The sequence below is a fragment of the Spinacia oleracea genome, chromosome 5 (assembly GCF_020520425.1).
Source record: "Spinacia oleracea cultivar Varoflay chromosome 5, BTI_SOV_V1, whole genome shotgun sequence".
Lineage (NCBI taxonomy): Eukaryota > Viridiplantae > Streptophyta > Magnoliopsida > Caryophyllales > Amaranthaceae > Spinacia > Spinacia oleracea.
In genome coordinates, this window is record NC_079491.1 from 7,776,515 (window position 1) to 7,801,077 (window position 24,563).

Sequence of the window (24,563 nt, forward strand, 5' to 3'; positions counted from 1 at the left end):
CCCACCTACCCCCTACTCCATACAAAAAATAATAAAAATTCAACCTCTACTCTCCCCCAACCCCACCTTTTAACCCATCTCCTCCTAACTACATTAAAATAATACCCCACTATCAACTACTACCTATTAAATTAAATAAGTCAATTCAAGTCCCTTAAACTCTTTGTCGGTCAAACCGGATCGAGTATTCCGGGACGGAGGGAGTATAGAACAAGATCAAAATTAATGCACGGATCAATTACTTTTGGTATAAATCTACTATAGAATATTCATAATTCAATATAATCTACTATATAATATTAAGATCTTATGGTTCCAAATCTGTAAGATTGCAAATTTGTTAGTATTGCGTTTACTATACTAATACAATCTACAATAGAAAATTAGTAGAGATTTGTGTTTACTATACTCTACTAATTACAACACAGGGCGTTCAGTCTGGAGCTGACAAGTGTCGCTGTGTAAAAAATTTAATTATTTTTCAAAAAAACTAAATTCTTAATATATTTACATTATTAGATACGTTAGAATATAGTTAGCAATCTAATATAGAATATTCAGATGATATTTAAATATAATCTACTATAGAATATTAAGATATTATGGTTTCAAATACAGAACAAGATCAAAAGTAATGCACGGATCAATTAATTTTGGTATAAATCTACTATAGAATATTCATACTTCAATATAATCTATTATACAATATTAAGATCTTATGGTTCCAAATATGTAAGATTGCAAATTAGTTAGTATTGTGTTTACTATATCAATACAATCTAATTAGCACCACCATTTATGGCGAATTAACTGGTGGCGGCCACCACAAAAGAGGCGGCTTTTGATATTCATGACATTGTCATGTGTGAATTTCATGGCTAAGATCAACTGTGGCAATTATTTTTCCAATAGCTTCACCGAAGTTTGTAGATCTGCAAAAAACTATAGCTAGAAAAGAGGTAAGAGAAAGTGAATTTGTAGATATGTCGGACATGATGGAGTTTTCCGGTGATGATGTCTTGATAGAGGAAATTTGTGGTGATGAGAGAGGAAGAATTTTATCGGGGGAGATTGTTACCCTAGGGGGTTAGAGTAATAATTTACCCCCTAAATGGGTGGAATAGATTACTCACTCCTTCATTCATTCTCCTCCTTTACCCTTGATCCAGGCGGGTCCTTATATGTTCTTTTTCCTCTATAATTTTTCTTGCAGGGAAACAAAAAAATGATGTTTCCCTTGAAAATGTCTTCCGCTGAAACAAATGGAGCCTAAGTTTATAGACTACAAAAGGGGAACAAGCATCAACCATATCACGTTTCGTACTAACTAATGTAAGATATATTATGCATACTTCTTACGGAAACGATTATTTGCTCCTCTGATTCGATCTCCACTTTGTATTTGACTTGGTTCACGGAATGGATTGATTTGTACTTGAATAAGGGCCTTCGGGCTTGATCTCGTTCAAGAATGTTGATGTAGAAATAGAACGACACGTCAGTTTTGTATGCTTGTTGTTCTTCTTCCACCGGGATTATTTGATGTTGATTTGGTGTTGCTCACGAACTGGTTTGATCTTCTTGAATAAGGGCCTCCGGGCTTGATCTCGTCCAAGGTTGATCTTCTATAATGGAACGGCACATCGATTTAAATGTTTGATGTTGATTTGGTGTTGCTCACGAACTGGTTTGATCTTCTTGAATAAGGGCCTCCGGGCTTGATCTCGTCCAAGGTTGATCTTCTATAATGGAACGGCACATCAATTTAAATGCTTGATGTTATTCTTCTAGGGAGAGAGTTGTGACTTGACTGGCAGGGAGAGATTTGAGAGTTTTAGGTTTTACCGTCTGTTTCTCCTCATCCGTAAATGAGGTAAAAAACCCTATTTATATGATGAGGGAAGCTTTTAGGGTTTTTTTGTGTTCTCTGGGCCTTTTTGTTTGGACTTGGTAGTCATGAGATGCTTGACACATTTTCAATGATCTTGACCCATTTTGTTGGGTTTTAACCATTTACAGTGAGCTTAATTAGATTTACTAAAATCGGCTTAATAAATTTATTTCACCCAAATTAATATTTCTAATCGACCGTCAAATAATTACCGAGACAATATTTTGACTTTTGACCCGAACTATATCCAATGTGGCACATTAACAAATTTTGTTTGCCTACAGATATTTATGGACCCATTTTCACCCGCAACCTATTCATGGATTTTCTGCCTCACCATATCTTGCGTCGTCTCTTTTATTTCCTTGCTTAGTTAGTGTCGACCCAAGCTAAGTGCGGTGTTGTTCCCTTAGACGAAATTTAATAGCAGCAAAGAGCGAAAAATTAAATATGGCGTACGTTATATACAATCAACTTAAGGTACGCACGTAACGTACTGCTGTTTTGTTCAGATCGGAAAGTAAGTCTGTAACTAAATTTGGGATGAATTTTGCTTTATCCAATGCCTTTGTGTTTGTTTTGGCATTTCAAATTAGTATCTTTCATGGGGAATTAAGCTAGGCTGATTCGTAACCCCTGTTTCCTTAACAAAAATGAAGCCTAGCTAGATTATATATTTATAGGGCCATTGAAACATGATAAACTATGCGTTTGATATTAACAAGTTGAAGGCCACCCCCTTCAAAATTGATCTCTTAACTATGTTTCACCCGGCTAATCCGCTAACAATTATGTTTAGGTCACTGATTAAAGATAAGTTCAGTTAAGTTCAGATAAGTTCAGATAAGATAAGTTCAGGAAAAATAAGGATTGACCAAGTATAATTTATAACTATAATAAGTTTTCATAAGTTCAGATAAGTTCAGTTAAGTTCAGATAAGTTCAGATAAGATAAGTTCAGGAAAAATAAGTGAAAATCAGGTGAATAGAACGCAGCCTTAATAACTGATTCTTAAGAGTGTACCAGTACCACTGTACCAGGCAACGAACAATCTATGAATTAGCATAACAAAGTTTGGTCTTTCCGTCCTTCAGACAAAGCCAAGCTCTCCACATAAGTACCCACAAAATTGATTTTAAGGCCCGCTTTAGATTTTCTCACCCGTCGTAGTTTATGAGTTATAATGTTATAAGACATTGGTTCATCATACTTGTTGTATACTCCCTCCGTCCCGGATTACTTGATCTGTTTTTCTTATCGGGCCGTCCCTTAATACTTGACCTGTTTCTAAAAATGGAAATATTCTAACAATATTATATTATTTCTCACTCCACCCCTATTAACCCACCTATCCCCTACTCCATACAAAAAATAATTAAAAATTCAACCCCTACTCTCCCCAACCCCACCCCTTTACACATTTTCCACTAACTACATTAAAATAATACCCCACTATCAACTACTACCTATTAAATTAAATAAGTCAATTCAAGTCCCTTAAACTCTGTGCCGGTCAAACCGGGTCGAGTATTCCGGGACGGAGAGAGTACTACAATGAATGTATTTGTATTCTCATCATAGAATAGCTTCTTATATAACGAATGTGGCAGTCTTCTGGGGAATAATCCATAGAAATGCCTCTTATATGACACTCCCCGAGAGAATAATTTATAGCCACCTGAACTAGAATCTCCTGTAAACCATACACTCCATGGGTTGTCGTTGTTTTCCATCATAACCCAGCAGTTCGAAATACCAAACACTGCCAATGATTCCCCTAGGATAAACAGATTCATTACCATTTCGGGATCTTCAACAACCGGCAATTTCACATACCCGAAACTTTCCATACCAAAGTCAACCGGCAATTAATTGTAAAATTTAGGAAGGTTTGGCAAGGTAGTATTTAGGTAGAGTTTGGGTAGCTTTTAATTTCTCAAGGGTTAAATATAGAAACGTTTCAAAAAGTAGTTTAAACAATATAGAGAATTTATTTTATTTACAATCTCAATCGCTACTTATGAGAGTAATAAATTTTCCATTTATCAAAGATATAGTAATCGTATATTTTACGATACCCCATACTTTGAACAAATATAAGTGGAAAATCAATCATGGCGGTTTTGTCCCTCCAAAGATGATCACTAACTGAATAAACTGAAATCGACACTGATAATTTCTCAACAGAAAAGCTAAAGGCAGCCACTTTATATTCATGACTAGAAGGGACAAATCCAATGATAGGAGCTTTAATTTGTCTAACGCCAGGACAACGGGGAAGAACAATAAATTTTTGTATAGAAGGGTTCCATAGCTTAATCGTACCATAATCATCTTTCCGTGAAAGCAAAACCAAACCATTACAGTATCCAAGAACCACAGTTGTTGTTCCGCTCATCTTCTCCTGCAGAAGGGATGTACTTATCTTAAAGTTATCTCTTCGACGAACTTGAAGTGTATTGTATCCATTCGAATACTTCATAACTAGAAAACGATTCTTGTCAACATTATTCTTGTAAAGACTAAGATGCATCGATAAGAAATCAGGTGCGTCGATCGTAGAGCACCAAGCTTTACAAACACACCTGAATCTTACTAGGGTTTTCGCTGGCAGTCTTACCAATACCTCCGTGCATAACTCTGGTGGTAAAACTTTACTACTCCCCATCTCGATTTGATTATTGCTCCAAAAAAACTCTCGATTAATGACAATTTACAGAGGAAGGGTTTTATGAAAATCAAAGAAAGGTTTGCTTTCACCGAGGTCAAGTTTATGTTCTATCCCGTACGCTTGTTTTAAAAAAGTCGGCTAAAAAAGCATCTATGAAGCTATACCTGCTATTAACAATAAAACAAGAAATAACTATCAACTGTTTAATTCAGTAAAAACACAAATAAATACGGATACAAACAAATGGTGCGAGTATTTCGGGATGGAGGAAGTATATACGAAATTTGATCTCAGAGGAGTTCTTTGACATTAATATATGTGCAAGCTATCTATATGGGAAGGGTTTAAATACAAGCAAGGCCGCAACCGTCCACCAAGAGGAAGAAAGAGTCCTAAACCAAAACGTTTAGGGTAAACTAGCTAACAAACCTCATTAAAAAATAATATAAAACCTAGACCTGATCAGCTTAATTCCGGCCTGATTAGGCCTGTCTTTCGGACCCAGCTCGATTTTAAAAAATTTGGGCGGATTTTGGTCAATTCAAAATTTCACTTTTGATAATAAAAATTAGAGTGTCTTAAATGGCTAGAAACACTACAAAAAATTGTACTATTAACGACGGGAAATTCCGTCGCGAAAGGCTAATAATCGTTGATTAACGACAGGATTTCCTGTCACGAACCCGTCATAAAAGAGGGCCGTCGTTAATAGAAAATCCCGTCGTAAATCCATCGTAAACCCGTCGTAAAAGACATTTGCGACGGTTATTCCTGTCATTGTTTGATTGTTAACCCCGTTTTTGCGACGGAATTTTTGACCCGTCGTAATTAGGTTGTCGTTAAAGATACAAATTCTTGTGGTGAAAAGCCCGTTATTTTTGACCTGATTTAGTAGATTTTATACACAAAAAAGCGACCAAGAGTTAAGTCCCGCCCGACAATATGGAGCTTTTTTGTCGCGGCCCATCCCGAACCCGACCCATCCCGCCTTTTGATCAGGTTTAAGGAAACCTAATATTTCCTTTAAATATGGATCTCTAACCAATACAGTAATCCACAATTTCTCACGTAAAACCTAATGTGAAATCCTCCTCGTTGTCTCTCCCTTAGTAATTGAGAGAATATTTGGGAACGACATTCTTGATCGAGCAATCTGATTGACATGGGAGGTGAAAGGAAAAGGGGGCGCAAGATATTGTGTAAAAGACGTAAACTTTTACCAACAGAGGTGGACTTACCACCAGAGTTGTGGAGAGAGGTAATGGTGAGATTGCCGGCAAAAACCCTAGTAAGATTCAGGAGTGTATGTAAGGCTTGGTGCTCTATGATCGATGAACCTGATTTCCTTTCGATGCATCTTAGTGTTTACAAGAATAATGTAGACAAGAATCGTTTACTAGTCATGGAGTATTCGAAGTCTAGATACCTATTTGGATTTCGTCTAAATTCAAAGTCTACATCAACTACACAATTTTGGAGCACAACATTTCTACCTCTTGGGCATTGTAATGGTTTGGTTTTGCTGAAAGAACGTTGGTCACGGTTATTTCATATGCGTCTATGGAACCCGTCTATAAGAAAATTTATGGTAATTCCCCGTTGTCCAATGGAGTGTATGGTTTTCAGGAGATTCTACTTCAGATGCATATGAATTATTCTCTGGGCCACATCCGTCATATAAGAAGCTTTTCTATAATAAGAAGAGAGGTACATTTATTGTAGCGTACACTTGCTTCCATGAACCAACATCTTACAACATTATAACTCATAAAATACGATGTTTGAACAAATCTACAGCCCGCCGGATTATCAGTTATGTGGACGCTTATGTGGAGAGCTTGGCTTTGTGCAGAGGATGTTAAGGGCTTAACGCCAAACTTTGTTACATTCGCCATCAGATCGAGCTACTTAAGAAGCTTTAAATGGCTACTTCGGAGATCAACCGAGTTGACGGATACTGGTTCATATTAAATCTTGCTCTCCTAAGAACTTACAAACTTTATCTGTCTTCTTGTTCAGCAACTAACTTTGTTATAGTATATGATTTATTTACTTCAAATATCAACACAGTTGTTATTTTACATCAACTTAGAGTTGTAATCGCGCTAATTTCACAATAATCCTATATAGAGTCAGTTACAGTGAAGAACAAGGCAATGCACCATCATATATATACCAATGGAACTAAACAGACCAAGATGCGCGTTTTTATACTGACTTCAATCCCCCAGTCAGCAGGTAAACGTAATAGGTATAACAATCTATTAATGCCAAAATGAACAATATAAGTTTAGCAATCGAACAACAAATTAAAACCCAAGTTACCATTAAGCAACGAATGATTAGTTCCGACTAATCAATCAACAATACTATTCTCAGTTCACAACACTGGGAGCTCACAAAATATACATTGCTTTCAAAACATACCTTCCTCTGTGTAACAACATATCAACACCAACAGGGAGATTCACCAAATTGATGTTCTTAACCCTCCAACGGTTGTCGCTGAGCGAATAAACTGCAACGGGGAACACGTTTGTCACCTTAAAACCAACAGTGTCAAATCCAACCACCTTTTTCTAATAGACGGGTTCCACAATCTTAGCATGTTTTCTCTTCATTAGACGAGTCACACAATAATAACAACCCATTACAGCTTCCGATAAGCCTGTAGAAATTGCGAGTGGTGTGGAGGTCACCAATCTTCCTGAAAGTGTCGCTAAAACGAAGAGTGAAAGTGCATGTATAACGTTTGGTGAACCTTCCCTTGGCTAATAATTACTACACGAGTTACGTCGCTATTGTTGTAAAGTTTAAGATGCATTGAAATAAAATCAGGAGAATTGATTAATGTTCCAGGCTTTAGAAACACACCTGTACGTCAAGAGGGTTTTCGCCGGCAGCCTTGCTAAGACCTCCGTCCATAACTTCTCCGGTGGTAAGTCTTTGTCCTCCGACAACTTGTAGTTCTTCCATTTCCAGCGTCTCATTTTGTCAGACTAAATGCACTGTTGGAATATCAAACAAAAAATTGATGTTATTATCAAAGGAAGTGGGTGGGGTGGGGGGGGGGGGGGGGGGGGGGCAGAATGAAGATCTAAGAAGGGGAACTGGTGAATAAATTAACGATTAAGCTTTTCTTGGAAACTGGTGAACTTTAATCTTGATTTATTTGAAAAGATTTTTAACAAATACTCCGTACTGTGAACATGACGCACAACTAACTATGGGTGATTCTCCATCAAAAAAAAAAAAAAAAAAAAACTATGGGTGATTCTATATCCCCATTTGAGCGGAGTCAGACCCTAATTTGTCAGCACATCTAAGGTGCACACAGGTGTACCGCGTACCATCTCATATTTTCCCCACTTACGTGTGCATATCAAGGAAAAATATGTGAGATGGACTATCAACAGACATAAAAATATCTTGGGTGCACGCTATAAGTAGGTGCACCTAAGAATTTTTACTTGATAACAGGCTGTGACATCTTCAATAGAAAACATCTTTACCGGGGGGTTCGTAACCAGACTAGCAGGAAACAATTCAAGTGCGGGCGATAAGATCACCAGAGCTTACGCCGGGGGAGGGTTGTTGTTACTGTTGCGATTAAAGCGAAAATTAGAACAAACTTATCTGATTCGATGAACTGAACGAAGAACAATTGTTGCGTCGTGGACACCCACTGTCCTAAAAGACGATTCCGCGCTACCTCCCGGTGCAGTAGAACAGAATGCGGTCGCCCTCCAGGATTAGCGCAACTCCGACGTTGTGTGCACTCACAAAGCCGGATGGAGTCAGAACGTATGCCCAAAACCGAGAGCAATTTTGTGTGAGAGTAAGAATGTGTTTTCGTATTTTGTGTGTATGATTTTTTTTTTTGTGAGAAGGGAACTGAAACTCTGATTTAAATAATTAGAAGGAAAGCATTGCAACAGACAAAAACGGCTGAGGGAATGAATGTTGCAACAGCCAAAAACGGTCAGAGACATTGAATGTAGTAACGGACGTAATTAATGGTAATTAATCCAACGGTTACGTAATCAATACAGATTCCCGTAACAATGACTTAAGCAAAACGGTCCAGTTACCAAAAAGAATAGGGTTGACCCACAAAACCCACCCCACGCCCGCGAACCGCATTCCCAAGGCCCAAGGCCCAAGGCCCAAGGCCCACGGCCCACGGCCCACGGCCCACGGCCCACGGCCCACGGCCCACGGCCCACGGCCCACGGCCCACGGCCCGCGGCCCGGCGCGCGCGCGCGTGTGTGTGATGTGTCCACCCATACCATTCTCACACTTTCTTAAACAAGAGTTACACTCATTCCCCAATTAATAAACAAGAGGAATATGAAGAGTTTTTCCAATGTGGGACTCTTGAATTTTCACTCACCCTTTTTTCCTTTGTGTTTCCCAATGAGAATTTCCAACAGTTACTGGTAGTCTAGCAGATAACAAACTAACAGGAAACCAAAGCAGCAAAATATGCATCAACTGCTTAACCCACTGTTCCACCTTAGCGGCAATCAGGTCCAGTCCCTAAACAAACTGATCGAGGTCATATATGACATCTACAAAACAAATTACACATTCTTATCAAAGGTGGAAGAGTGCACGAACAGCAACATAAGCCAATTATTATCCATTTGCCCAAGGAAACATCACCTTTTTCAAAAGAGCCGTAAACATCACATTATTCTCCGGGGAGGTGTATAAAAAGCTTTTCTATAATGAGAATACTAGTACATTTATCCTAGTGTACGACAAATACAGTCAACATGACCCAATGTCTTACAACATTATAACTCGTCAAATACAACTTCTGAGGAAGGGTAAAGTTTGGCGGAGGATAGAGTATATGAACACTTATGTGGAGAGCTTGGTTTTATGCAGAGGACATTGAAGGACAAACTTTGATGTGCTCGCCATCAGAGCTACTTAAGTGGCTTTAAATGGCTGGTACTGGTTCAAACTTTGATGCGCTCACCATCAGAGCTTGGTTTTATGCAGAGAAACTTTGATGCGCTCACCATCAGAGCTACGTAGTATGATTTACTTCAATTTCAATAGAGTTATTGCTATTTTCCTTCAATTTTTTCTGATAAACATATACTAGTACATGTGAGTTTGTTTAGAGTTTTAATCAGTTGCTCAAACTTAATTGTATGGCAAGTGCCAAGTAGCTTAATTAAGGTTTATTACTATTCCTCTGTGAGTTTGTGCAACACCAAGCTCAGAAAACCACACTAATGATCACAGAAAAGTAACTTCAGAGTCCTATATAGAGTCAATTACAATGAAGAACAAGGCAATGCACCATCATATACCTATGAAACCAAACAGATATGCACGTAGTAAATGCCAAAATGAAGAAAACAAGTTAAATAGCAACAAGCCAGCAAAAAAAAAGCCCGGTTACCATTAAACAATGCATGATAAGTTCCGACTAATCAATCAACAAGACTAACATTATCACAACATTAGCTCACAAAGCATTCAAATATAGGCAGCATAAAAAAAGGCATAATTAAGTGCACATACATTGATTTTACTTATAGTTTTCAGTAATAACAATGTCCCGTGTTGATGAGGTGGTGATGGTGTAATTGCTAAGGTGATTATGTAGTGATAGTATGGTGAAAGGTGAAGAAAGGGGGAAATATTTCCCACATTTTCGGGGAAATGGTATCCTAGGGTGGTGGTGGGTAACTAACAAACTATTACCCTCATTATGAGGGTAATAATTCCCCGCCTTTCTCTTTTACTAATGCCACCACTACCTTATTTCATACGTCACCACCTTATTTCCTTCAACATTACCTCTACTCAATTATGTTTTTCCTGGTTTGACTTTTATTACCCCTTAATACATTAATTCCAATTCAAGCATGGCCTAAGGGGTGTCCAAGTGTATAAGGCAATAGAAGGAATACCTCCCTTCTCCTTCGGCTGAGGGCCAAAAATATGAATAGGGCGGAAATTTGCTATACCGAAGCTAAAATGGCATTATTTATCACACGCCTTTCCTCTAAGATTTCAACATACTATGTTAGCATTCTGTTTTACAGCTGCAGCATGGTGCTCTGATTATCTTTCACAGGTTTTGTAATAAGTGAGCACAAAATGTTTCACTCTTTTAGATGTCACTGACAAGACCTGCATCTTGATTTCATTAAATATCAACAGATAAACTCCCTATTCATATCGTTTCTAACCTTCTGCAGTTTGTTGTCTAAGAAATTGCCCACTCCCTGTTGGTCTATCGTGCCCAGAAATGTGCTTTGTTGGTATGTTTACAGGTTAGATGTCGCATAAATTCTGTTTTATCTTCCGTTACTTGTCTAGAGCTCATCCAACGGCTAACCATGCTCATGTTCTAGTTTTCCATTTATTGGCTAAGTAGCCTAAGTTACAAGGAAATTTCAAATCTGATTATAGAAGGTTCCAAACATCTTTATCTCTCCCCCATACACCACAATTGCTGAATTTCTTTGCCATGGAACAAAGCAGAGAAATTTTGATTCTTTGGCATCGTTTTCTTCTCAAGGTGATAGTTTGGGATTAAGTGTTAAGACAGCGAAACTCTAACATGTGTGAGGCTTGAGCTAGTTCTGGAATTTAGAACATGAAAACAAAGGATTGACCAAGTTCCAAAGGGGTAAAGATTTGTGGTTTCCTTGCATAAGAATGAATGAACACATACTAAAAAAAAGAAGACATTATTGACAGAAATTTCATACTAATAACCAATAATTTGCATACTTCACTAAACCAATGAAAATATGAATGCATCATATACCTCTTAATTATCATCATTTTGTTGTCCATAAAACCATACTTGAAGAAGAAAAACATCCCCTGTTGCCTTGGCAATTTGCAAAAGAAACCAAAAGGAGCAACGCGTCTGTCAGCATGCAGCTTGAGCATCTACTAATTTTCAAAACCGCCCAATCCAAACTATACAAGCACAGCTGAGTTTTCTCTTTGATAGAACATTTCATACTTATCTGAAAAGAAAATGATAAGAGCTGTCAATTAGAATATATTCGTACACCAAGAATAATCAAATTTTGTTATGACGCTTTCAAAGAAATTACAGATTTACAAGCTAGAAACAACGCTATGAATTTGCTAGTTCACGCAATAACTTTGGAATGACAATGAACCATCAGAATCCAGAACAACGAGAAATATGGTGGAACCCATTGCAAAGAAGGTAAAGGTCTTGCAACTGCACATTTCTATCGAACATCTAGGCCAATTGTGCAACATACATTAAAGAAAAGAAAATGCAGCAAGTGTCTGTGGATCATCACATGTGCTCCTCCCAGTAAAGGATAAGATATAATTGGCAGAAAACATGGAGATAAAATTCAAGGATGTAAACACAAAATTCACCAATAAAATGTTTATTTAATTAGCTTTATAAACTACGCAGGAAATCAAAAGCCTGCTGATCATCAGTTTTACACATCACCAGCAGCAATTTGCTACCCAGAAACTACAATGTTCAAGGTAATGCAAACTTTACATTGTTCAAGGTAATGATCATTTGCTACCCAAAAATGATCATTGATAGAATAAACTGCAATAGACACCTCTAATTAATCAAAAACATGATCATCTGGAAAAACAACCACCTTGCAATCATCAAGGGGCGGTACGGGTTAGGATGATGAGGGGGAAGTGCAATTGACTTCCTAATTTCTAATTGAAGGGTTCCAATTCCGAAGATTAATGTCTTCCTATTCAGAGAACAATTGCCACAACAAAACTACCCAATTACAGCTACAGATACGCCAATTTCTATGGTAAGTCTTGAGATAATGAGCAGCTTTCCTAAATGTTTCACCATTCACAATCATGAATATGCATTACTAGGGTTCTAAAAATTGGGAGGCTAATACATGGCTTATATTGCAAATGTTCTTGTAAAATGGAAGATGCATAGAAATTAAGTCCTAAAATTCGATTAAAGAACACCAGATTTACAAATAATACCTGAATTTTAGTAGGGGTTTCGCCGACGATCTCGCTAACACCACTCTCCATAAATCCGGTGGCAAATATCTTTTTTCCGACAATTTGTGTCCAGAATTTCTTCTTTTCTGGCGACCCATTTCGACTAATTCATCCGTATAATTTGATACTTTGATAGCCACTCGGCCCACTCCAGTAGTCCAGTGGCATCTGGCAATTCAATTACTTATGAAACCCTTAATTGTGATTGGTTTAAAATTTCAAATTTCATGTAGGGTTGTTATTTTAGATTTAGATTTTAATCTCATGTGGGGTTGCTTATGTGAAAACAACCAATAGGAGCCAGGGGTATGTTACTATTTGGTACCCTTGGAGTATATGTATCAACTTCCATCCACGCTTGCAAGCCAAATGTGGTAATGAGGTCTTTTGGGTGAAGTGCATTCAAAGAAAACACCTAATGTGTGCACCCGACATTTCTCACAGTTTCGCCTAACACGTGCATTTTTTTTATTTATTACGGAGTAGGTAAAAATAACGCATCGAGTTGAACTAACACCTATTACTCCGTATAAGTTATTAAGTTTATCTATACAAAATTATGTTTGTGTTTCTCTCGAGCATTTCGCATTTGTTAATGTTCAAGTCACAAGGTGAATTAACAACCAATTTATGTTGGTTACCACACATGTGTACATGTGACTATATGAGGTGATAATATGATAGAGTTCACCAATGTACATAAAAAAAACCTGGTAACTACTCCGAGGTGATTTAGTGTATTCTACCTAAGTTAGGATCTAGTTGAGTTTGATTCTACTATCTCTTCCCGCTGGAGCACTGGTTACTTTCCCGGTACTTCTTGTTCATTGGGATAAGGAAATTTGGGGCGATGATGCGGAAGAATTCCGGCCAGATAGATTCTCTGAAGGGATATCCAAAGCAACAAAGGGGAATAACTCATTCTTCCCCTTTGGTTGGTGACCAAGAACTTGCATTGGGGAAAATTTGCTATAATAGAAGCTAAATTGGCGTTATCCATGATATTACAACGGTTTTCCTTCGAGCTTTCACCAAACTATGTTCATGCACCCATGACTGTTATATTTCTACAGCCTCAACATGGTGCACAGATTATATTACACAAGCTTTGAGGATAATCAAATTATGTTAAATAGATTTTTACATTATATAGTGATTGGTAGACTTGCACCTTTGTAATTGTTAGGAATTGTTACAATAGTACAATTAGAGTACCCTTAGATAGATATGGCAGTATGGCACTGGACTGGGCCGGACTATGGCACGACACGACCCAACACGAAAAAAGCACGACCACAAAGCACATTTAATTGAATGAAGCTTGGCTTACGCAAGAAAGCACGATCCGACCTGACACGAGGGGTTGGGTTATGTATGGGCAGCTTTTTTTAAAATTTTCTGCACAACCCTGACCCAACCAAAGAAGTGGGCTTCACGTGAGTCTGACTATTCAGATCTAAGGCATGTGAACTTGACATAAAAATAGTGTCCGGCCCGACCTTGTTAAGTCTCGAGTGTTTCTCAAAAATGTTAAGTGTACTTTTGAATTTGTGGTGCAATAGTTTCAACTTACTTGTAATGACTAATGAGTAATGACGGATAGAGTTTCTAAGATTTTTTTGTATCAAAGATTACAAGGAATCATTTAATAGCTCAATTTCCAGTGATAAGAGACAATTCATTTACGTGCCCACGTGTCCCATGGCCCATGGGCAAGCTTATGGCCAAACAATGGTGGTAAGTGGTAACCAAGTAGTTTGGGTTAAGGTCGATTAAGATTTTTGGGTGAATTGGTGTATTATTAGCTTGGTGTTTTTGTTATCCTTATTTCCGCTTCTCTAATCATTTCGAAATTATATACTACCTCCATTTCAAAAACATCTTTACAATTATTATTTACACGGATTCCAATGCAATATTTAACTACTAATATATTCAATTTCGTATGTGAAAAAATTATAAAAATTTGATATTCTGAAAATACATTCCGAGACCAATCTAACAAGATCTTACATGTAACATTTTGATGTATATAATAGTAAGAATTTACGGTCAAAGTTTTTATACTTTGGACACATTTTCCAAAGCGTAAAGAACTTTCAGAAACGAATGTAGTAGATGTCAACTAGTTTAATTGGTAAAATCATGTGGGGTGGTATCCAAGATTTTGTATCGAATTCCGTCTACATCATTTGTCGCTTTGCCCTTAGTGACTTTCTCTCCACCAAAAAGAAAAACATTCCAAAATCATTACAACGTAACTTATTAGATTTTGAATGGCTCTTTTTATTAGATTTTGAATGGCTCTTTTCTAATTGTTTTTATTAGAAATAGGTGAAAATTAGATGAGTATAAGACAAACTTCAAAATATACTTGGCAAATTATAATGAAACGACCTAGTCATAAGCTTATGATTCGTTTTTCATAAAATGAAATTGGGACTCCTTACAAGGTCATTTTAAGGCTTGGAATGCGGAGGAAAGTAAAGTACCAAAAAAACAACCTAGTGATCGCCGGAAGAGTTGAACCTTGAACCCGTGACCAGCCCCCGTGGTCAATGCCATAGTGATATTGTTTTTAAGATTTATTTTCCGAAGGGAAAAGAGTTACACATTTCTATTATACTTCGTACTACGTATAAGTTAATTCTTAAATACCTAGCATTCCTCTTCTATTTTACCTTTAGGCTTTATTTGGTTGGGAAGAATTGGAAGGAAAAGAAAAGAAAGAAAGGTAAAATAAGATTTCCTGTATTTGGCACAAAGAATTATATGGGAAGTGGAAGGAATGGAAAGGAATTGGAAGGAAAGCTCCTTTATAAAATTTTCACTTTCCTTTCCTCCCAAAATTGGAGGAATTTGGAAGGAAAGAGAAAATTAAAAGCTGTCATTTATATTTCCTTTCTCTTCCCTTCATTTCTTTCCCTTAAACCAAACACAGGAAAATAAAATCTATTTCCCTTCCTTTCTTTTCTTTTCTTTTCCCTTCCTTTCTTTTCTCTTCCTTTCCTTTACTAATAATGAACCAAATAGGGCCTTAATAACTTGTCAAATTTGTTTGTCTAGGTAATTACTCGTCTTTTCCAATTACTTGTCTGGAGTACATGCATACATCGCCTTCACATTATCATATGCCATATGTGAATATGCTTTTATTTTTATTATTTTATTATGTGGTCGTCAATGTTTTGCAAAGGTTCGACTAGTACGACATGGACATTTTTTTTGTTGCAAAGTACGACATAGACATTAGACAGTAACGTAACTGTATTCTTTTTATAGTCAATTAGTCATAGTCTCATAGACCATGTGTACAAGCAAGCAAATATGATATTTTAGACACGGAGTCGCGGAGTACCAATTAATGTTAAGGTATCAATACCTTCAAAATAAAATAAAAATGTTATGCTATCAATACTTCATGTGTGAAACCTTAATACAATTTGACTAATGCCTTATATTTAATTATACTAGATTTTTTTTTTTTTTAGAAGGTAAGACGAATAGCTTTATCGAGCCAGATCTCTGTATAGATTAACCCGGTCAAGATTAACGGGCTAGACAGTGTATAAATATAATGTAATATACATGGTAAGTTAACTCGCCGCTCTCCTTCCTCTCTCCTTTTCTAAGGTTTATTTTCTTGGTCGTTATAGGACGGAAATTAGATTATTTTTGACCTTTTCTCTTGATTTAATTCAGTCATTGTCTCATAAATTCAATAAATTTTCACCATATGGGCGGAGTTCCTCCATGTTCGTTAAACTCTCTAGGGTGTTTGGTTTGTCGTTTGCCCGTAGTGGATTTATGTATAATTGGTTCGTGGGTAAAGTTTTATGCAACAAATATTAATTTTCCGAGTACATTCAGATGAATCAAATGAAAATCATTCACGCGGCTACAAAAAATCGTTAAACCCTATCTCTGAAAAGGTTACATGTTCCAGCGTTATACACGGGAGACATTCTACAATATAATATCTATTTACCGAACGTAGTTTTGATGAAGGAGACCTTTATTTGATTCAATTTGTCATGTATTTGTTAGACCTATATTTTTCTTGCAAATGTTGTATGACTCTTTATTAATGAATTTCCTTTCAAAAAAAAATACATTGTAAGTTGCATTTATTGCAGAAATAATACAGTATAACGGCGGGGCTGCAAATCTTTAATGTATCCACCTTGCAATGAGCAAGTCTCCAATGGTTGTAGTTGGTTTTGCTTGTAATTTGCAAAAGTCTCAAGTTATTAGTTAACCCTTGGAAGTGGGTAATCCAAAAAGTGTAGATAGTGGAGTCACTACTTAAAAATTAATGAAAAATTAACTGAAATTAAGTACGAAGTATTTTAATAAAAGATAATGAAAAATTAAATAAACTTAGGTAAGTTTTTTTTTTTTTGTCAATTGAGGTAATGTGACCCCACTTAAACCCCATGTATCCACAACTGGACGTTAGAGTGCTTTTTTGATAACTTAGTTTGGCAAAACAAATTAGCCTTGGCAAACTAATTTGGTTGGGGAAAATAGTCCAATTGGGAGGTGAGTTGTAATTAAAATAAAATTAAAAGTGGAACCATTAATTGTAGATGGATTTAACATTATCTTACTACGGGCATGTTTGGTAATTGACTTTTTGTTGGCTTTTTCAAGTGGTCAAATAGTCAATATACATGTTTGATAAGTGGCTTTTTCTTTAGATAATTAAAAAGTCATCTTTTCCGCCAAAACCTAAAAGCTAATAAGAGTAGTTTGTCTATGTTGGTTGTTGGTTTTTCAATTTACTAATTACATTTTGTATAAAACAACTTGTAACCAACAACCAACTTACTGAACACAACCAATAAAAAAATGTAAAACACAAATCACCAGTCAAACAAGTAAAGTAAAAAGTAAAACCACCACCATTAAACAACCAATTGCCAAACATACCCTATATATATCATACATGTCATCTCCAACATGATCTCGAACAGAAGATCACAACAAGAAAATCGTCAACCCTTTATTGATTGTTCATTTTTATCTGTGGATTGATTAACCCTTTCGCGTCAAGGACACCGTGACATTAATAAACACATTCTTTTCTTTCTCCATCGAGACTTTGACAATTTCCATATATCGCTTGAACAACTCTTCGATAATGGTTTCTCCAAAATGACTTACAAGTAAGGGCTCGGCCACAGATCTCATGCATTTAACAAAGTCAAAGTGATCAAAAGTTGAAGATGGATCATTAATGTTGTTGTTGTTGTAATGTTCATTTGCTTCCCAACCTATTTCTGAAATATGAACTTGATTCAGATTAAAAGATCCTTCTTTCTCCATTATAAAACTTATTTCTTCTGCAGATGGAGTGTATTGAGGGATGTTGAATGTGTGTAGCTTTGATTCCTCTATGAAACCCTGCATAAATTGTAAAATTTACTCTGCTTCTTAAGATAATGTCACTAGACCATGTCTTTAGTGACCAAGATCATGTCATTATTTAAGTTTAGCAAAGGCAAGGTGGCATTAGAGACCCAATTTAGAGACCCAAAATTGTACTAATAGAAAAAAAAAAAAAAAGGGGAAAAAACTAGCCTAGTACATAGGATCAGAAAATAAAGATTGATAAGTTGAAAAGAACAAAATCTAACATGGTAAGAGTTTTTAGTGGGAAATTCATTACGTTATAAGGCCAATTTGCGAAACTTCTTTTTATATGCATCATGTAATTTATACTTATTTTTTTGTTGCATATCTTTTTACAATTATTTATTAGGGCACGTTTGGATTGGATGTAATGGATTATTGGGGTAATAAAAGTCAAACCACCATTATAAAAGGACAATGAAGGTGAATTGAGGTAGTTGCAAGGAGGGTGGTGTGGTGGTATTGTGATGAGAAGTTGTGGTAGTGGTGGTGTTGTAGGAGAAGGGAGGAAGGGGGGAAGTAATTACCCCAAATGAGGGTAATAATCACCCTAGTGGGATGGTGGGTAACTATTTCCCTCATGATGAGGGTATTTGTTCCCCCTTCCCTTTTATTTTCTTCTTGCCAACACTACCTTGTTTCATTTGCCACCACTTCATCCCCTCATCATCACCTTCAATTACCTTAGTTTGACTTTTATTACCCCTTTAATACATTACATTCAATCCAAGCATGTCCTTAGACTAATCAATTAGGATTATCGCACAGTTGCGGGAAAAAAAAGAAGTTAATATGAAGTGAACACTATGTAAAATTATACATATGTGTGGACATTTGTTAATTGAAAACCATTGATGTAATGCTATATACCATGTAATTGCTATTTAACACAATGTCTTATTTAAAGGTGGTATATAATAAATATTATACATTTTATTAAAAGTTAACTCAAAAAGTTTAAAAATTTAATTGTAGAGACGAGTATTATACCTCGAAAACCATATCGTTGAGGGCGGTAGCAAGAAGCTCCCACTCGAGACAAGATTCCTTACTATATCTATCAAAGCTTTTCCTTCCCAAAATAGTTAGGACCATAACCCCTCTTGGTACTACTTCTTGGGACCGACTTCTTAGAAACATCAAAAAGTCCTTTTCAAATTGGTCATAGTAAGCTTTTACCACCTTTTGTGGGCTTGTGCTTGCTATGTAAATGTTTCCTCTGTTATCTTCTATCCCTTCTGGTACCTGATTCATCGTTATTTTCAAGTAATTGCAAATTTTGACCAAATCAGATGATAATCATGCCTACCAAAGTCAATAACAATCATTTAAGATACTCCCTCCGTCCTTATAATATTACCTTATTGTAATTTTTTGTGTCAAACTTTAAAAAATGTGACCATGAAATAATATTGTCACATATATAGGTACTTTTTAGATTTGTTTCAATGTATATTTTTAGAATATCAACTTTATATGATTTTTACGAAATGTAGAATTAGAGTTACCCACATTTTAAGTCGTGTCTTAATGACCATAAAATGTCAAATAGGACATTTTTTAGGGACGGAAAGAGTAACATAATTCTATCAGGTAAGAGCATCTCCAATGGTTGTAGCTAGGGACTAGCTTGAAATTTATAAAAGTTTCAAGCTAATAGCTAAACCATTGGAGTGAGAGTAATAAATTAGCTTGGCCAAGCAAATTAGCTTAAACAAGCTAATTTGCTTGACAACTAGCTCTCAAAATTGTCAAATAGTTAATTGACAAGTAGACAAGTGGGACAAATTTAAATAACAAGCTAGTTGCTAGCCATTGGAGCACAAATTAGCTAAACAATAAAATAGCTTGAAATCTTATGTGGCATAACAAGCTAATTATCAAATTAGCTTAGCATTGTAGATGCTCTAAGTGTTCCTTTCACTAGGAGCGCATCATTCCAAAGCATCACCATATGTGAACCTCTAATTGAGGTTCAAAACCTTTTCATAAATATTTTTATTTTTTCGATGACGCAGTCCTAGTGTTCCTTTCACTAGGACCGCATCATTCCAAAGACATTAACTTTTTCTCATTTTCCCCATATCAGAATTTTGATAAGAGTAAAAACATTATAAATAAACGTAAGTTTCCTCGTTTACATGAAAAACTTAGAAGAATCTCAATGCACATTAATTAGTCGTTAAAACGCGTGCAAAATACCAAACATAAAAAAAAAAAAAAAAAAAAAAAAAAAAAAAGACGGAGGGAGTAATTTATTGACGATGCCCCAGATTATTACGTGAATAACAATTAATTATTATATTTTTTAATGAAATTATGTTAATTTCTTTTTCACAAGATAATTATTATGTTAATAATAAATTTGCAAAGATAACATGTAAAAGGGTTAGCTCAATTGGATTATGCTCTAGTGTTTAAACCAAAGGTCGTAGGTTCGAATTGGACTATATTTCACGTGACATTTAGACATTTGTAGAAAAAACTTTTAATATATAATATAGATTAGTTTGACTGACAAAATTATCAATTAATATATAAAAAAAGAAATTCAAGTTAAAATTAGTATAAAAGATATGATCTGTGAAGAAAGAAACCTCACCTGAGAAAGCCACATAAGGCTATAAGAAGAATGGACAAAATGCAAATGTTTTGTGGGGAATAGCCTGCCATAGAATGAACCAGGGACACCATTCACAAAACAATGTCCAAAATTATTCCCAACTTGTTTCTTCAAGTTATCTTCAAAGCTTCCCAATGACCTAAAGATAGTGTTGAAATCATTCCATGGAAGATCATTTAAATAAACTTGATACTCTTGGTGCCCATTTCCGATCTCTCGACGAGCCTTTTCGATTGCATCTATGAGTTCAGAGACCACCCCTAAGGTGTTAGGCTCAGCAGAGGAACAACCCAAGTCGGCTATGCATAAGGTTGTTGGTTGTTCTTTGCAATATATTTCCATTATGGCTTTTTCTTTTAGGGATTTTGTCAATGATAGCACCTGCCTCTGTTGCATGAAAATCAAAGGACAATGATAGAGTAACCCTAAGGGTTAGTAACCCTTTAAATATTAAGTTATGATTGGTTACAAATGCATTGAAACTCACCTTACAACACTTTCTCTCTCCAATTAATTACACTTATATATTATTTTATGTTATATGTATCTTAAGGGTTGCTAACCCTTAAGATACATATAAAGATTGAAGATTGAAAGTTGCTAACCCTTAAGATATAAAGTTGCTAACCCTTAGGGTCAACCAAACATTTTCCGCTCTATTACATATGAAGATTGAAACAAAAACGAAGAGAATAAATGTTAGGTAACTCATTTTCTCCCTTTATTCCTCTCTTGGTACTTGTTACTTTTTGCAAAATGCGTAGATCTACAATGGCATTGATGTTTGATTATGTCTTTAAAATAAAAATAAATTGAAAAAATAAATAGTCAAATTTTACCAACAACAGCAATATTTTTCTATAAATACATAAATTAACCATAACAATTTATATAGTATTAACCTTCAAAAAATATATATAAGTACTAAAATATGCACTGAAAATTACTCGTGTACGTTATCTCCTAATGCGTCATTAAAAAAAAAATCAAATGTCTAATAAAGACCTTTTAAAGATGACACAGAAAAGTTGGCTACGTTACCCGAGATTATGATTACATTTAATAATTATTGGAAAAAAAAAATCAAATACGCATGTTTCATATAATTGTTAAACGTGGCCGGCTTGCATGGCAACCAACCTAATATTGTCTAAAATTATAACCGTTGTAAACTTAATTACATTATTTTACGTCTACGGAGTATGTCTTAAATGATTATTTTTACACAATAAATAATTAACAATTAATTTATCAAACACTTTATACTTCTAAGATCGAATCGCACATACGTTATTTATCGCATTGTCGTTTGTGACTACTTTAGAACAAACGTCTATCACTAATAATTTGTTTTGGGATCGTTTTTCTATAAAACCACGTACCTGAATGTAGGATGTTTTTACGTAACTGGTTTCATCGGTTCCTTCCTTCATACGAAGCACCTGCTTCACCTCAAATACCATCGTAGTCCTCTCTTTAATTTCTCTCTTTGTTTGATTCTTACTTTAATGCAATGAGCTACTAATAATTAATTACCTACATATAGAAGCGTTACTTTCCACTGAGCCACAATAATTAGTAATTTAAATCGAATTTCCTTCCGTGGTCATTATTATTATGACCACCAAAACGATGGTGGGCCTGACATGGTTTTAGCCACATAAAAAATTTGGAAGATAATCAGAAGCTGGAAATAAAATAAAACATGGAAGATAACTCTAAATTGAATGAATAAGTGTAAATGTGGGCCCCACCTATGTTTTTCTAACGGAAAACGTTAATTGGTGTTGATTTCAAAAATTTGTGTTTTTTTTAAGGTGTTTATATATAATTTAAATTAAATAAGGTATTAACTTACAAAAACATATTTTTTAAGAGGTTAAATGACGTACAAAAAGTCCTATGAAATATCTTTTTTCTTTTATGTTTTTCTATTATGTATAATTAGCGAACATTATAAATATTTTCTTAATTTTGTAACATTTTTGGAATAAATAATGAAAATAATATTCATATTAATAAGTTCAGAAGTAAGGGATGGCAACTCTTTTTTTTCCCTCTCTTTTCTCTCTTCCTCTTTCAAAACCCTAATTTTTTTAGGGAGCTACCACCAACCATTAGGTTGATGGCAAGCCCCTATTTTCTTGTTTTTTCTAGCTTTTGATTTCATGTTCGAAATAAAAATTTCATTCTCTCTATTGGAGATTCTTTTTACCCATTTATTGGGTTATCTCTACCCATTTATTGAGTTTTATCTCTCTCCTTGTGAGAGTTTGGGGCTATGGTTTTAATTTCGCAAAAAACGTTGATTTATTGATCGAAGATTTGTGTGGCGTTACAAAGGATGTCAGTCCTACGTCTACAATCAATTGAGTCGAATTTAATTCAATCTCAAAGTTACAACAGATCAAAAGACCCCCTCGTAGAAGGTTGTATCAAACAACGATGTGAAAGAGGGTATTCATCATTGTCAGATCTCATCTACAACGATCGTGGTTTTGCCGGATTAGAATTTCGTTTGATCCAAATTGTTTTGTATTTAGTAATTTTGATTTCTATTGTAGATGTTGTATGACTTTTTATTAATGAACTAACTTTACCTTTCACAAAAAAAAAAAAAAAAAAAAAAAGGGATGGCAAACGGGCGGGTAGGGTGGGGGTACCCTCTCCCCCATACCCATACTCGCCTATTTTTGTTTATACCCACCACCTACCCGCCACCCACGGCGAATACAAATTTAATATCCATACCCGCCATAGCGAGTTGAAGTCAATATCCACAACCGATCCACCATCGAGGAACTACAAATGCATAATTGATATGTGTGGGCAAACATAAAACACAACTAGCGGACAAAAGGGGAAAAAGACAAAAACCAAAAAAGTTGTCAATTATTTTTTTGAAAAATAATATTTTTATCTTTACTTTTTGGATTGATTATAGATACGAAAAAAATGAAGAAATGGTCCCAGAAAATGGGACAGTGGTATTTTTTAAAAGAAATGATATTTAATTTTAAAGAAATGGTACTTTTTGTAAAAAAAAGGGTATTTTTCGTAGGATTATTTACTTTTAATAATCCAACATTGGAGCCATTTTTCAAAATTAACTCAACCTTTTAATTGAGTCAGGATCCTCTAGAGTTTTAATAAAACTCTACAAGGTAGAGTTGTATCTAAACCATACATTTTAAAATCAATGGCTCATATTGATAAGAAAAAAATAGGGGGATTTTGGAAAGATAATATATGAACCATTGATTTTTTATTCAATAGTTGATATCCTCAAACTCTACCTTGTAGAGTTATTTTAAAACTCTAGAGGATCCAAAACCCTTTTAATTATTACTTCGTATCTATTAAAGGAATGATACTTTCTCTCTTCACTTTGTCACTTTCTCTCTCTATTGTCGTATCTTTCTCTCTCTATTTTTTTTTTCTCATTCTCTCTTTACTTTTTTTTTCTCTTTTCTCTCTCTTAATTTATGTTCTAATTTTTTTTTGTCATTTAGTGTTTTGTCATTTACCTCTTACCCTTTGTTAATTTTGTCCTGTTGTGGGTGTTATGTTTTTGTTGTACATACTGCAGATATCTGCTACGAAGCTCTCCGGCCTCCATCACCCAAGTGGGTATCCACAACCCGCCTACACCCGCAAAAACCACCTACATTTTCTAAATTATACTCCCTCCGTCCCTTAATACTCGCACCGCTTTCCTTTTCGGGTCGTCCCTTAATATTTGCACCGCTTCTATAAATGGAAATTTATACCAAGATTATATTATTTCTCACACTTACTTACTAACCCCACCTACATCCTTATTCACTACAAAAAATCATTTAAAAATTCACACCCCCACTCACAACTCCCCACCTCTTACACATTTCCCACTAACTATATTAAAAAAATACCCCACTATCAACTAATACCCATTAAATT

General features: G+C 35.4%; 3 protein-coding genes and 1 long non-coding RNA gene across 4 annotated transcripts; 1 reads left to right on the top strand and 3 right to left on the bottom strand.

Annotated features, from left to right (window-relative positions):
• Positions 1–3,906: 3,906 nt before the first annotated feature.
• On the bottom strand, positions 3,907–4,560 carry LOC130461300 (putative F-box protein At3g16210). Its single transcript, XM_056829330.1, has one exon. The coding sequence runs from the start codon at positions 4,558–4,560 to the stop codon at positions 3,907–3,909; it is 654 nt and encodes a 217-aa protein (XP_056685308.1).
• Positions 4,561–5,725: 1,165 nt separating this feature from the next.
• LOC110788105 (putative F-box/kelch-repeat protein At3g17570) lies at positions 5,726–6,534 on the top strand. The gene is made up of 3 exons (XM_056829331.1): positions 5,726–6,095; positions 6,190–6,270; positions 6,416–6,534. The coding sequence occupies exons 1-3, from the start codon at positions 5,726–5,728 to the stop codon at positions 6,532–6,534; spliced, it is 570 nt and encodes a 189-aa protein (XP_056685309.1).
• A 267-nt stretch (positions 6,535–6,801) lies between these two features.
• On the bottom strand, positions 6,802–12,788 carry LOC110788085 (uncharacterized). The gene is made up of 3 exons (XR_002533243.2): positions 12,566–12,788; positions 11,364–11,571; positions 6,802–7,571 (listed from the first exon to the last, which is right to left on the bottom strand). It is a non-coding gene; the product is annotated as an uncharacterized lncRNA (long non-coding RNA).
• Positions 12,789–17,458: 4,670 nt separating this feature from the next.
• LOC110788140 (S-adenosyl-L-methionine:benzoic acid/salicylic acid carboxyl methyltransferase 3) lies at positions 17,459–22,195 on the bottom strand. The gene is made up of 4 exons (XM_056829230.1): positions 22,007–22,195; positions 20,604–21,011; positions 18,992–19,246; positions 17,459–17,992 (listed from the first exon to the last, which is right to left on the bottom strand). Exons 1-4 carry the CDS (start codon positions 22,085–22,087, stop codon positions 17,624–17,626), a joined length of 1,113 nt encoding a protein of 370 aa, XP_056685208.1. The 5' UTR covers positions 22,088–22,195; the 3' UTR covers positions 17,459–17,623.
• Positions 22,196–24,563: the final 2,368 nt, after the last annotated feature.

What these genes read in the sequence shown, in the direction of transcription:
- LOC110788140 (XM_056829230.1), bottom strand. Translation starts at nt 22,087, where the DNA reads ATGGTATTTGAGGTGAAGCAGGTGCTTCGTATGAAGGAAGGAACCGAT. An exon ending in GCCTTATGTGGCTTTCTCAG is followed by an intron (nt 19,247 to 20,603) that starts GTGAGGTTTCTT and finishes ACGATGAATCAG; the next exon opens with GTACCAGAAGGGATAGAAGA. An exon ending in TCAACGATATGGTTTTCGAG is followed by an intron (nt 17,993 to 18,991) that starts GTATAATACTCG and finishes CAATTTATGCAG; the next exon opens with GGTTTCATAGAGGAATCAAA.
- LOC110788105 (XM_056829331.1), top strand. Translation starts at nt 5,726, where the DNA reads ATGGGAGGTGAAAGGAAAAGGGGGCGCAAGATATTGTGTAAAAGACGT. An exon ending in TTTGGTTTTGCTGAAAGAAC is followed by an intron (nt 6,096 to 6,189) that starts GTTGGTCACGGT and finishes TATGGTTTTCAG; the next exon opens with GAGATTCTACTTCAGATGCA. An exon ending in TTTCTATAATAAGAAGAGAG is followed by an intron (nt 6,271 to 6,415) that starts GTACATTTATTG and finishes GGCTTTGTGCAG; the next exon opens with AGGATGTTAAGGGCTTAACG.
- LOC130461300 (XM_056829330.1), bottom strand. Translation starts at nt 4,560, where the DNA reads ATGGGGAGTAGTAAAGTTTTACCACCAGAGTTATGCACGGAGGTATTG.